Source organism: Thermobia domestica, chromosome 1 (assembly GCF_964235325.1).
Source record: "Thermobia domestica chromosome 1, izTheDome1.hap1.1, whole genome shotgun sequence".
Taxonomy (NCBI): domain Eukaryota; kingdom Metazoa; phylum Arthropoda; class Insecta; order Zygentoma; family Lepismatidae; genus Thermobia; species Thermobia domestica.
Genome location: NC_137454.1, coordinates 62,039,832 through 62,054,665, shown reverse-complemented (window position 1 = coordinate 62,054,665; position 14,834 = coordinate 62,039,832). Strand labels below are relative to the sequence as shown.

The window sequence follows — 14,834 nt, the reverse complement described above, 5'->3', positions numbered from 1 at the left end:
TTCCCACGGAAATGTTACAGTTAAGGATGGTTTCCCAATTAACTTGTCTTCCCATATTGAAAACCAACGTGAACATACAGTTATATCACTGAGAAGACTGCATGATGCTGGAATCAATTCAAATGAATCCATGGTATTGTCATCACACAGAAAATGTTCACATATTTCAGATCTGCTCGAAGGTGATATGAAGATTATTTGGAAACCCAGCGTAACACTAAGAAAACAAAAGAAAATAATTCTCCAGAAAAGGAAGGTCATGAATAAAATAAAGAAACTGGGAAATCAGACAAAAATCTGAAATGGAGGAAGAACTTCTTTCAGAAACTCAAACTCTTACGGAAGTTGCAAAATTAACGTCGATGGATATTGTTGAAACTTCTGTTTTCATTCTGATGACATTATTTGATTATTGTAATAGTTAATATTCATTGATGTAATCATAGAATTGTGTTATAGTTGTTAACATTTATTTTGTCTTGCCCTAACACAATATATTCATGATGGAATTGTAAATGTAAATTTGGGGTATTTTAATCAGTACCTTTTAAAAATATTTTAGTAAAACCTTTGTTCATGTAATTTTGTTGTATTCTGAGTTATAATGAAGTAATAATAATAATAATAATAATAATAGTTTATGATAAAATTTGCTACTCAGGTGAGAGTTGAGCAGCTGTGGGGATGTTGGAGGCTCCGCGTAACAAACAAACAAAAGCTTGAAAAGTACGAAATTTTATAGCGTGTAAATCAAGAATTTTTTTAAAAAATCTGCTCAGGAAATTTAACGTTACAAATTTTCTGGGTACCCTGATGTATACATGAGAGTTTACTTATATAATCATTTAGGTACTGAAATTACAAAGCAATAGAAGTCGTGTCTTGTTCAGTCGACCCGAATCAAGACGAAGCAGTAGGAATCATGTTTTGTTCCATTGACCCCAATCAAGATCAGTTTTTTATTTTTGTATTCAACGTAGGGTCTCTGGCATTTTAAAATTGAGGGACATGTCGAGAACATACAGTCGCTCACATTAATATTCGGATTTTATTAGGAATTGCCAAAAACAAATTGGGTTTGGATAATAAACAATCAAGTAAACGTAATTTGTAAGGCAAAATATACATGGATATATATTGAACTCTGAGAGAAAAGAATGTGACATAAAATGCTAATCAATGCTTGGTAACAGGATGTGAAACAGATAATGGACCAAAAATACCTCCCATTAATATTCGGTTTCGATAACGCCAACGGTGTTTACTCGTTTCTGTACTATGTAGAGGGCATGGTATGGTGACAAGACATGTACTGCAGATGACAGCAGAAGAGAGGTCATGGCAGAGGTGCATAAGCAGCACTGAACGTTGTAAATCAAACAGATTACATGTACTGTGGCGAATATGGATAGAAAAAATAAAAACGCAAGTCGCGAGCAGTGGCAATTGGTGATCTGTCATCATGCAAAACTGCGTAAATATTATAATATAGCTGAATTATTACACATCCCCAAGAGTACCGTTGGAGACATTGTTAGGATGTATAAAAATGAAAATACAATAGAATCCATACCACAAATTGGACAACCCAGGACATTGTCAGATAGTGACGAATATGCTATTCTTCGCAAAATTAAGAACAACTCCAGGCCTAAGTGCAATGAGTATTACGGCGTCCCCAGACCCCGGGTTAGGCAAGAACGTTATCGCAGAAACAGTCGTCAGTGCTGAAATATTCCGTGTTTCCTGTAGGGTACCAAGTAAAAGACCGTACGTAAGTAAAGTCAATAGAAGAAAATATTCTATTTCGCACGAAAACATGTGGGTAAGTCGGCAGACTGGTGGCAAAACGTCTAAACCAAACATCTCGAATTTACTTTCGGCCACGAATAAGACTTTACCCACTTACCCACATGTTTTCGTTTCGGAAGGAGACTTGCCCAACCCGAAGCAAAATTTGATCGCGTAGCGTTGCTCTAACGAACTTTCAATATCGTCGTGTCACGCACCACCGTATAGAGGCTACTGTTAAGGCCGATGCTACCGCTCCGAAAGCTAGGAGCCAACTGACCCGCGGTGCGCTGTGAAGCCAACACCTATCACCACCGTCGCTGCCAAGCGGAGGGCGCTGCAGGGTGGGCATGCGTCAGTATAAAGTGATGCTTATTACTTCTGAATCCTACTCTATATAAAATAATATAATTTTAAATTTTGCTGGAAGTTCGATAAGTTGATTGCATGATAGATTAAGTGAAAAAACACTAACTATTTGAATATATTCCACATTATTATAGTTTCCACCAACACTCACCAGTTTAATTGACTATAGCTCCTAAGATCGTTATAGAAATTGTAATACCATATTTGCACGTGCATGACGCACAGCATAATTTAGGATCAAGAAATTACTTTCTTTTCAAGCTATAACTGTGGCCCAACAGGAAATTAGTTGAAAAGATTCCCGACCAAACCCGTGGGTATAAGTTGTATGCTCCTGTGTTCAAATTTACCATGTTCTAGAATTAAAATATTTATTTCAAATTCTGTCATTTTTTTTTTTTTTTTTTTTTTTTTTTGGTTATTTTGTTATTTTGTGAATATTGAAGTAGCTATTTGTATTATTTTCCAGAGTCTTCAATATTGCTTTCTTAGCAACAATTTAATCTCGTACAATTTCACAACATTCATTCTTAATCGACTGACTCATATCAGGAAGTTGGATCTACGAGAAAACATGTTGGACGAACAGCCAGCTGAGATGAAGGTACAGACTAAAGACTTTCTACTTGTCATATATATATATATATATATATATATATATATATATATATATATATATATATATATATATATATATAGGGTGTTTCAAAACAACACCGACAATTTTTATAGAAGTAGTTGGTGAGTACTTCAAATTATATGCCCGTAGCCAAACTCCCTCTATAAAAAATGTTACGTGAGTACCGCATGAAACATGTCTGAAACATATCTTTTTAGATAGCGCACATATTAGTTCCTAAGTGAAGTCTTGACCTGACTACGGTAGGTCCTATAGTATTGGAGCTATGGACCTTTAAAGTTCATTTTTTCATATTTTCGGCAGCCTGTAACTTCAAAATGACGGATTTCTACAGCCAGGCTGGTCTATACTTTTTGTCCTACCTTGGTGTCAGGAATAACCTCCCAAACGTTGTTGGTGTTGTTTTGAAACACCCTGGGCATATAGTATAATCATAACGAACAGTGGCGGCTGGTGACAATTTATTAGGTAGTGACAGAACTATATTATTATTATTATTAATATTAATAATAATAATAATAATAATAATAATAATAATAATTAGAAAATTTCAATTTAACTATGATCGATTATACATTATCAGCAATCAGGTAGGTACTGGTTCTCTTGCTCCTTTCACTGAAGTTCTATTCTTCTTCATGCCAGTCAGTTATATATTGAATTGAATGCAGAAATCAAATTTGCGGAATAAATCTTGAGATGCTCTTATTTAACTAAGCTTATTATTTATTTTGTTGATAAAAAAATGCATACACACTGATATTGAATAAAACACGAGTACACTGTTTAAAAAGAAATACTTCACTTGCACTGTTTATTGTCTTCGAACTTTCAACTGAACACGTTTGGTTGACTAGTTAAGATGCACGATACTGAAACTCCATGCGACGATTTTTCTCGCTGGAAAAGACATCGATAACTTTTTTGTTAAAATTATCTATCTCATTAACGAATGTCTTTTCACATGACAACATGCCTAACGCAGTTAATCTTTCCGCTTTCATGGTATTTCTTCTGCTCAACATCGTTTTTATTCTGCTCAACATCGAGCAACATCTCTCTGCTTCTGCTGTTGACATTGGCATAGTTATCAATAACTTCTGTTTCTTGAAATGTGTCGCACAATTCATCGTCTATAATGAACATTAAGAATGACACCGCGCCAGACATCGCTCTCAGTTCGGGTCTCGAATAGCACACTTGAAGTTCGCTTTTTAATTTCTTTTCCTCCAAGAAGGGATATTTTTTAACCATCTCACTGAGATAATTATCGGGGAACTCCTTTTTGTAATTGTAAAATTCTTCTACAGCAAATAATCTCGTAGCTACAAGGTGCTCAGTGAAATGAAATCTAGATTTGATCTCCACTAGGATTGCATCATAAACTTCTAATGCTTGTCTCTTTTTGCACATGGTTCGTCTCTGGCAGTTTCTAATTCGGTTTCTACTTCCTGAATAATGTTGTCGATTTGTTCTCTGACTGATTGCATACCAATCAAAATTATGCAGATATTCTCGAATCTTGACAGGATCAGTAGCTACATTTCTTCTGTTGTTGGCTGAAAATAATTTCTACGTGTGGCATAATCTTGTGGAAAAAAGTGAACCAAAATACGAAATTTTCTTCATTTAATAATAGCTTGTACGCGGAAGCTTGAGTTAAGGTGCTTTATAATGTTATATCTTCACATTTTTTTATTGCCAACATATTAATTAGATCTTTCCGATACTCGTAAACTGTATTTACTCCACGAAACTGAAAATTCCACCTGGTGTGAGAAACCCGCGGCAACCCCCAAGCAGTGTATATGAGATCGTGAAATATCGACTGCTTTCGGATTCTGCGTGACAAGCTTTCGTTGTCACGAGCTAGAAGCAATGGAAAGCCTTTCCCGTACACAGCTGATAGGGCCCGTATATGGTGATACCACCATTCCAAACAGCATTCAGAAGCAAGGGTCAGGTGACAGTCACAGAAGCAGAGTTGCCACCGTCAGGTCTTTCGCGCTAGGTCTTGCGGCTAAATAGATACGGCAGCGGTCAGAAAAAGGAAGAAATTCAAAAGCAGTTATGATATTTAACTCGCTTTCTTTTAATATTCTGAATCTTCTACCTCTCAAGGCAGTGACATGTCACGGCGTCACTGCCTCAGAAGCCGCCACTGATAACGAATAGAATAATAAGTGTTCTCACTGCTATTTTTTTTTTTTTTTTTTACCATTGGAAGCGGTGGTCTTGCAAAACTGCGGCGCCACTATCGTTTTCAGTGCAGGCCGTAAGAGATAGTGGTGAGATATCTTGAAGTGACTTCATTATTAAGTGATTTTATTTGTCGTTAATTATCTTAAAAGGTAGATAGTGACAGTGCAAGAGTGAGAATTTTTTATGCGTTTTCAAGAAGAAAACTAGTAAACATTCCATCGTGTTTCGTGCCGGGTTGTAAATCCGGATACAGCGAGAAGATAACCGATAAGTATTATTTTATTCTACCAAAGGACGAGGATGAATTTCGTAAGAGAGCTAAAGCAGTTCCAACAGAAGTGGGCTAAAGCTATTCCAACAAAAGACAGACTGTTATCGCAAATTAGCATTATTTGTGATTCTCATTTCTCTGACTTTTATTTCCTGTGAAAATCGATACGTTTATTGTGAACGGAGAGAAAGTTGAATTATCGAGACAAAGATGGTAACTGAAACTAGGCGCCGTTCCCCACCTTTTCCCAGACCTTTCCCAATATTTGTTAACACCTATTAGTTCTCGGAAACGGCCAATGTGTTGCACAAAGCAAGAACCTGCTGTTAAAAGGAAAAGTTATAAAAGTCTGTGTAATAAAAATCTGGCCTATTCTGAAACAGGTGAGCAATATGATACCTCTGTTTCTTGTTCTAACTGAAAAAAAAAAGGAACTACTGATACAGGAAAAACAGTAAAGTTTCTTAGAAATCTAAATAGAAAATTAGTGCGTACTAAAGTCAGTCCGTCTTCAGCTAAGCCAAAATAAATAGTTTAGAAAATCAGCCTGAAATTAAGAAATGATCCCACTGTAGGAATGATATAGGTCTAAATAAGAAACAAAAATTTGTAATAGATGCGATTATTTAAAAATGTAATCTAAACAGTTCAAAAAGAATGAGATAGAATAATTAATTCATTCTGGAGAGTTTATTGTTAAAAATAAAATCCCCCCTAAGGAATACTGTTATTGTTTACGTCGTGACTTGTTGCCTCTTCCCTCTGAACAACATTTAAGAAGACTGTACGCGTAAAGGACTCAAATGCCCTTATGGAGTAAAACCTCATGTTGTTGGCGCAATTTCTCAATGCTATAAACATGACCTAGACGATAATAAAAAGTATGGCGTTGTGATAAGGTAAAGCTTAGGGAAGAACTTCAGCTTAACACTATTTCACTTAAAGGAGATGCTTTCGTAGATTGTGGAGAACTAATTCTAGAATCTGAAAAAAAATCAGCTTGCAAACCATGCTTTAGTTTAGTTTCCATGTTCATTCCCTTTATGGAAAGTCGGGTACAACCTGCAACAGTTTATGCCAGCAAAAGTGCAACACCAGGAGATGTATTATCAAAAAATTTCATAGATATAATTATGCATTTGAAGAAGCAGGTGCTAAAATTGTAGCCTTTACATGTGATGGCAGCCAAACAAATAAGAAAGCATGGAAATCTTTGGGTATAAGTGGAAGGGGGGGGGGGGGGGCCAAGGCTTGCATTCCAAGTTTCCAGCAATAGCGTAGCTTATGTTCCTAAGTTCTATCGGAACATTTTTCACTGGGATTCCAAAGCAGCGAAAGCACTGAAAATTCTACAAGGGACTTAAGTCAAGTTTTTGATGCCTTAGTCTTCCGATACAAGCTCTTTACCAAGGTTCAACGTCCCATACCATATCATAAATTTTGTCTGTACTCTTAACACGACAAATAGTACTTTCGCGTTAGGCAGAACCATGGTATCATTGAAGGTTTTTCTTGCATTGTTAGAAAAAAAAAAAAAGCTTTTTCACCAAGAGATACTATGAACTGAAAACAGATACAATTCTTTATGTCTTTTGTGAACCTAATGCGCCATATACTGTGGTTTGGTACACTATAGCTGATGTCTTCATCCCTTGTTCACAAAAATGGACCCGTGTTCTGAAACTCACACTCCACTATATCATGACTGATGGTGGGTAATGGGACCTTTGTACCCTGGGAATATGTTCTGCATTGACACTTCCCGTTTCATAGTAACGCTGGATGGTGCGGTAAGCAAATCATTCACTGATTTGCATGGTTTCAGAGTAGCAAAGATTTGTGGTAGCAGCATGCCCACCTTATGTACCACTGTGACTGCAATATGATTCTCGTAGTTGCCCCACTCCATCGTTACGTTCCCAATGCCACACGTCTCACTGGAATGAACAGCTCAGAGACGCACTTCACCCACGATACCCAGCAGGTCAAAATCTCTGACAATATTTATAAAATAAGTAGGTAGTTATATAATATTACCATAAATACTGTCCCAGCTTTTGAAGGTGGTTGTACTTCTGCCCATACATGCGAGCGACGTCAACAGCGATATGGTGAAGCGTGAGTCATTGTTGGATGAGGTAAAGAAGTGTAAAGGTGTCAGTTGTAAGTGTTCAAGATGGAATGGGTCGAGTATGAAAATCTTGTGGCCGTGATAGTGTTGCACAAGGGAGGCAATTTCACCAGGGCATATTTTCAAAACCGTTCAGAAGCTGCAATTTCGTAATAATAATAAATAAAAAAAAAAAAAAAGTTTACCGCACTATGCAGCGCTTTGTTGAGACTGGAACTGTAAAAGATCGCCCGCGGCAAGGAAGACTGTGCACAATATGAACACCGGAAAGCAGTGGCGCCGCGTGTCCGACGAATTCCAGTTAGGAAACAGTCAGTTATGGCTCGTGAGCTAAAGATATAGAAAATGTCTATGTTTCGCACGTTAAGCAGTGACTTGGACTCCATGCTTACAAACAACGCAAAGGACATCTCCCGAGAAATGAACTGAAGCGCCAGGGGTTCCCAAAAGAAAATCGCTTATTTAAGCGTTACGCAGCAAATGGGCACCGTCGAATCCTTTTTACTGATGAAAAGATTTTCAGTGTTACGGAAACTTTCAATGCCTAGAATGACAGGATATATGCCATTTCTAGAAGCTGGTGAAAGGCTCCAAGAATCCAGAGAAGTCAGCATCCTGCCTCAATCATGGTGTAATAGGGCGTTGAGCTACGAGGGCACAACCCAGCTCCATTTCTGTCAAAACGGGGTCAAAACGTCAGCCAAAGTGTATCAGGAGACAGTGCTCGTGAGGCTAGTCAAGAATCTCAATACCCTTTTCCATGGCCAGAACTGGGGCTTTCAGCAGGACTCAGCCCCAGCACACAACCCAACAGTGGCTGGAGATATACGTTTCTGGTTTCATTTCCACTTCAGATTGGCCTTCTGCAAGTTCGGACCTAAACCCTTTGGATTACAAATTGTGTTCCAGGCTTTAAGAGATCGCTTGCAAGTAGAGATGCAAAGGCTCGGAAAAAAAAAAACGGGCTTTTTTGGAAAAAAACTCGGTTTTTTCTGCTTCGCTTTTTTGCTTGGGAAATTTTGGGCTTTTTTGAAAATTCTGCTTTAAATTGATAAACCAGATTTTGTTTCGCTTCTCTACAACACAAAAAGTAATTTAATTAGTGGTTGATGCCGATAATAATATAAAACCTCGAAAATAAACCATGAATTTCGAAAAGATATTTCAAACAGTTTTACTTCTCAACATATTTACATTATGAATTCCAAAGGATTAACCAATGTATATAATAAGATTTTTTTAAACCTCCTACATACAAAAGTAAGCAGGGTTGGCAAGAGCCATGGTTGTTTATGAAAATGCCAAAAACCCGTTTTTTGGGGGGAGTTTAAACTAGGCTTTTTTTTGGTTTAAACCAGGTTTTTTTGGGTTTAGATATTTTGCTTTATGTATTTATATTACATATTGACAGAAATAAGTTTGTTTCGCCTTGGTGTTATTATGCAACAACGGGGTTATGCTGGAAGAGGCCACATAAGCTTAAAGAAGTCCGGTCAGTAAATTTCTTAAATTGAGAAACTCCCGCCCTAGCCATCGGGAAAATCCCGTCATTACTCTAAATGTAAAACAATAACGGAAAAAATCCTGTTATTGCTTTGCATGTAAAATTTAAAGGTCAACGTATCATAATCAGTACGCTAAAACTAAGGTATTAAATTACAAATTTAGTGCGTACATATCATTGAAAGTACAATCCAAGCTAATGTTGAAAGCTACGTAGGCAATCGATAAATTTTGTCAATTTATGTCAGTATATTTAAGCAACCTTGGCTTCTTTATAAAACAACAGGCATTCAGGCATGCAGAAATATAGTTTCGTTTCGTATGTTCAGGCTTAACATCCTTACGTAATACCGAGGTTATCAAGGAGAAGACTTTCGCTTAAAGTGACATCCGAACCGCTACTTTGTTTACGCATGAAAGAAGGGTTGTGGTTCGACCGAGAATTGAACATGGGACACCTTGATTAAAAGGCGAAAAGGAAATAAAACTAATGCAGATGGTTTGATGTATGGAAACGTCACCATGAAGTTCACACGATTCGCATTTTTCGTACCTTTTATTTTTTTTTTTCGGTTTAAACCAGTTGTTTATTTAAAAAAAAGAAGAAAAACAGCTGGTGTAAACCAGCCAACCCTAAAAGTAAATACTTCTTTTAAAAAAATACTCAAATAAGTAGCAAAATTCTATGTAATATTTTTACTTCAAAATATTCCATACCCTCTTTTTGGAACAAAATAAAATTAAAATAAAACATAAGAAAAATACTTAGATTTATATGATACACTTAAAGGCTGCACACCTAGAGCTTTTGGTTTTGTATATTCTTGAAATTCTACAGTTTTATATAAGCACCATCACGGTTTATTCAGTTCTCAAGTTTTCTGTATTTTTAACAAGAGGGATTGAACATGAAGGGTGTGAGATAAGAACATGGTAACCCATAATTTTACTATTTTAAGAAATTAGAAATTTTCTGCTGCACAATCCATTTTGAAAGTCGGAAAGCTGATTTTTCACATAAGTCTATACATGAGGGATTAAACGAAGCGGTATGCGTTGCTGCCTATCTGATGCTTAGTAACTCAGCAATTGAAAATTTGTTAGTTACCATGTTCTTGGCTCACACCCTTCATATCATTATGGAACTCTCCCCACCCCACCAACACACACAAAAAAAAAAAGACTACGGAATATATTTAAGTTAAGATAAATACAACTGCACAACAAACATGATTGACTGGAGCTTTTGCGCTTCTATCGAGAAGTCCGGAATTCAACTCAGCATTCGACCATTCTGACAAAACTTTTTTTCATTCCATCTATGAAGTAGAAATAGTGCGTGTACTGTGAGTTGGCTAACTTCATTTCTTATTGTTTTTAAATCGTTATTATTACTAATTACCAGCAGTGACGGTTTTGCGAGGGTTAGGGGGGGGGGGCGGTCTTTCGGACTGAAGCCTGTTCCCCAAAATTACGGAATGTCTAAAACAAACGAAATACCTATTAGTTATGCCTTTACTCATAAACTTTAAGCTGCCGTCAAATAAAAATTACGAATGTTTAGAAAAACTAAACATTAGTAAGAAAAAAACCCTCCCAAAATACTTTTCTAAATCCGCCACTGATTCTCAGTATAAAATGATCTTCAAGGTTGTATCCGGAAGATTATCGCTAAATATATAAACGAAACGAAATACAGTATTAGTTATGCCTGTACTCATAAACTTCAAGCTCCTCCCAAATAAAATTAGGAGATTTTAGAAAATGAAACAATCAGAGAAACCCGTCCCAAAGTACGTTTCTAAATCCGCTACTGATTATTTGTATAAATTAGTATTCAAGGTTGTATCCGGAAAATTATTGCTAAATCGTTGGACAGCTACAGTATAACAGAAATGTGGAAGTACGGTTAGACGGATATATTGAAAAACGTACGCTTTGACGGATATATAGAAAAACGTAAGTTTAACTTCTGCGTTAGAAGCTAGAGTACTAAGCTCTTAGAAATGAAACAGACGACAAACTGAAATGATATCGAGAAGAAAAAATATCGATAACTCAAAAGTTAAAATAAAGTTAAATAGCCTCTAAAATTGCCCTCAAATACTACATTCTTCATGTTAGCTTTAATTCGTAAAACATGTGCTCCATCCATCTTGATGGTGAATTTTAGAGCGAAATATGGCATTTAGGTCATGGAATTCTTATCTAAGTATAGAATATACTATAAAAAAGCTATTTAGATAGAAAAATCATGAAAATGAAAAAAGCCAAAATTTCCAAAATTCTCGTTTTTTTCCCAAAAAAGCCGGCTTTTTATGTGAAAGAAACCATCGATTCAAAAAAGCCGGCTTTTTTTGCATCTCTACTTGCAAGAAGAGACATGCCAATATTGAAAGTTTAAAGCGGTCTCTTAGGAAGGCACATGCAGATTTTCCAGTTGATGTGTTGCGTAATGCAATTAATGAGTGGCCACAGACTTACGGATTGTGTGCATGTTAATGGTGGCCATTTTGAATAATTATTTGTGATTTTGGTTCATAATACATCCACGTAATATATCTCTAACCATTTTGTGTCAATGTTCTTAAAACTTTGAGAGAGTAATTATGGTAAGACTAGGTATATTCCTTCCCTATATGATGAACCTTTAGAGAAAGTGCTTTCATTTCTTCTCTTCTTGTCTGATGAAGCTTTTAGCGAAAGATCTTGTAGTTATTGTGTGTGTGATCATGTTTCTTTCTCATTCTGACACTATATATATATGGGTGATTCCACGAAAAAGGGAAATTTTCACTTGGAAAATTTTTGTTCCGTTGATGGTCGCCTACTTCGAAAAAAATACCAGATGCACTTACTACTACTAAGTACATGTTAATTAGGTGTTCAGCAGAGCTGAATCGTTATTGATGTAGTAAATAAAAATAGTAAACTTTTCAGCACCCACGGAGTTTAGACCATAGGTCACGGAGTTGAGATTAGTTAACACGGAGTTGAAAATTGCTGTGGAGTTGAGAAACGTGATACATCTGGGTGATAAGATTTGGTTTATAAGTGATTAAGCTTATAATTTACATAAAAATTGAAATAATTTTCCAATAATTTTTGTAAGTTAGAATTATTCTCTTTATGTTGAATAAAATTCTAACAAACTAGATGACACGTAATTTGTTATACAAAAATACTCCAGAAAATACTGCAAACATATGAAAATATATCTAATGAAGGTTCCAAAATTGAGTATATATATATATATATATATATATATATATATATATATTGAAAAATTACTGCGCTTTCAATATGTTGACTATCATATGGAGAGGACAGACGTTTCACATAAGCTTACGAAACAAAGGAAGTAGTCTATTGTCTACTTCATTTGTTTTCTGAGCTTATGTAAACCGTCTGTCTTCTTTGTGTGATCAAGTCAACACGTCGAAAGTGCAATACAGTTTCAACATTTGTATTTGTATATTTGGTATATATACAAGGTGTTTCAAAACAATACACACATTGTTTGGGAGCTGATTCCTGACACCAAGATAAGACGAAAAGAATAGACAACCTGCGTGCACAAATGCTTCCTTTCGGAGTTATAGGCTGCCGAAAACATAAAAAGATGAACTTTAAAGGTCCATAGCTCCAAAACTATGAGACCTGCCGTAGTTGGGTAACGACTTCACTTAGGAACTAATATGTGCACTATCCAAAAATATGTTTCAGAATCCTGAGGTACTAACGAAGCAATTTTTATAGAGGGAGTTTGGCTACGGGCGTATAATCTGAAGTACTCACCAACTACTTCTATAAAAGTTGTGGAAATACCGCAAGATTCTGAAACATGGATATGTGGATAGCGCACATACTAGTTCCTAAGTGAAGTCTGACCCGATTACGATAGGTCCCATAGTTTTATGCTATGGACCTTAAAGTTCATTTTTTTCATGTTTTCGGCAGCCTATAACTGCGAAAGGAAGCATTTGTGCACCCAGATTGGTCTATACTTTTTATCTTATCTTGGTGTTAGGAATCACCTCCCAAATGTTGTCGGTATTGTTTTGAAACGCCCTGTATAATGCACACTAAATGACAGTGTAAGGCACTCATCATTTCTGTTTTCTTTGGATAATTCGATGTTCTTTGTTAAGTAGCCCTCATTTTCCACTCCAATGAAGGAAATGTCTTGAGGAAACAGGGAAGGGCTGTTCTAGTCTACACAGAATGACAACTGCCAGCGCTTTTTAAACGTCAGGTTTAGTAGGCCAGGCGAAATTCCTCCCGATCCGCGTCATAAAATTGACTGTCCGTACATTGCCCTCAGACTCTTCGACAATCCCTGAAAAGAAAACAATTAGCTGATCATAAGATTGAGACGTCAATAGGTTAAAAACAGATACCATCCATCTTGACTTGACTGAAGTTTTACCTCTGGCTACCTGACAGCCCCAAATCTGAACTTCCGCGAAACACTCCTTAAATGGGCTAGGACCCACCAGCCGGCCTTTGAGTGTGAATGACAAGTGGTCAGCGTGTCGGCTCCTACGGCCGTTGTGATGTTCTGCGCGATCAGGTTTCAGTACACCTCTACTCAAATGAGTTTTTCAATTGCCTCACTGTGCGAAGTAAACACCACTAATTTTTGAGCTTCCGCTGGGAAACAAACCCAGAACCACGCACGAAAGGCGAGTGTACTAGTCACTAGACCATAAACGAGCTTTATTTCTATCAATATATTGAAAGAACAAATATTTGGAAGATCATGAGCATAACAAATACTACAGGATTATCAACTCCGTGAACTTGTCTCAACACCGTGGGTTCCTTAGTTTTCAGATGGACATGGAGTTGAGAAAATCGAATATAATTTATCTTTACCGACCCACTTTTTAACCAGTACATGTGAGTAATTGTGTACGAATTTTCTACGTTAAGGCGTAGGTTCCTCAAGGGAAAGAAGGTATATACCATACAAATACATTCAGTAATAAATACCATGGTGTTGAGTATTAATTAATATACGCACCTGCTTTCCACACACAAAAATATTTTTCCTATAGTTTTTAACACATGCACACAACTTTTTCTGTTCTTCAGTCAAACATGTTTGCCATGTCTTCTTGTGGGTGTTGCCAATGTGGACAACCATGCTATCTGTTGAGAGCAATGATAATTTTTTCTATTGCCATGGAGTTGAGACGAAATAGAGGTGACAGAAACGAAGCATAGTCGTTTTCGAAAATAATCGTTATAAAGGTTTACTTTCCACAAAACCGAAACATTGAAGTGTTCTCTTCCATTTACTTACCATTAAATGATGTTTGATTTGCGACTTCAGTTGCAATTTATTGATTAAAATCAGTCAACTGTAGTCTGTGACAGCCCACGGTGTTGAGAAATTGGGTAATAATTAATTTTTTTACGTATGTTTCGTGTTATATTTGCAAACTGTTATAGATGGTATACCTACTTTGTGACGGTTACTACCAAACAAAATAAAAATGAAGTGATTCTTTCTAGTAGTAGTTTGAAGAAATGCCCGTGACAGAAAATTTCCCTTTTTCGTGGAATCACCCATATATATAAACTTTGTGAGGGAAGGAAAGTTTATATATATTATAGTGGATTGTGCGTGTTCCAGTTGCGCTAGGTCCGGGTTCTCATCCTCAGTGGCATATCATCGAACACAGCACATTGTAGTTCAGATTTCACTTTAAACTGTGTGGTCCTATATAACCTCGCTGCAAACAAAGAACGTAAACACAAATCAGCTAACCGATAAGTCTAAGATTCAGTAAAGCTTTCAGAAGGAAGCGTTATTATTATTGTTATTATTATTAACCAAGATGATTGAAATTACACATGTTATGTTTTGGGGCTCCGCATCCTGTTCTGTCCTTATATATATATTTTTATGTGACACGAAG

At 36.4% G+C, this 14,834-nt stretch overlaps 1 protein-coding gene across 3 annotated transcripts in view; it reads left to right on the top strand.

The window, feature by feature from the left end:
* The window catches only part of LOC145685383 (uncharacterized), a 30,369-nt gene that overhangs the window by 13,292 nt on the left and 2,243 nt on the right, over positions 1 to 14,834 (top strand). For all 3 annotated transcript variants that reach the window (XM_081757778.1, XM_081757782.1, XM_081757787.1), the window contains exon 4: positions 2,630 to 2,764. In XM_081757778.1, coding sequence (XP_081613904.1) covers positions 2,630 to 2,764 — 135 coding nt within the window. The remainder of the gene's footprint in view (positions 1 to 2,629; positions 2,765 to 14,834) is intronic.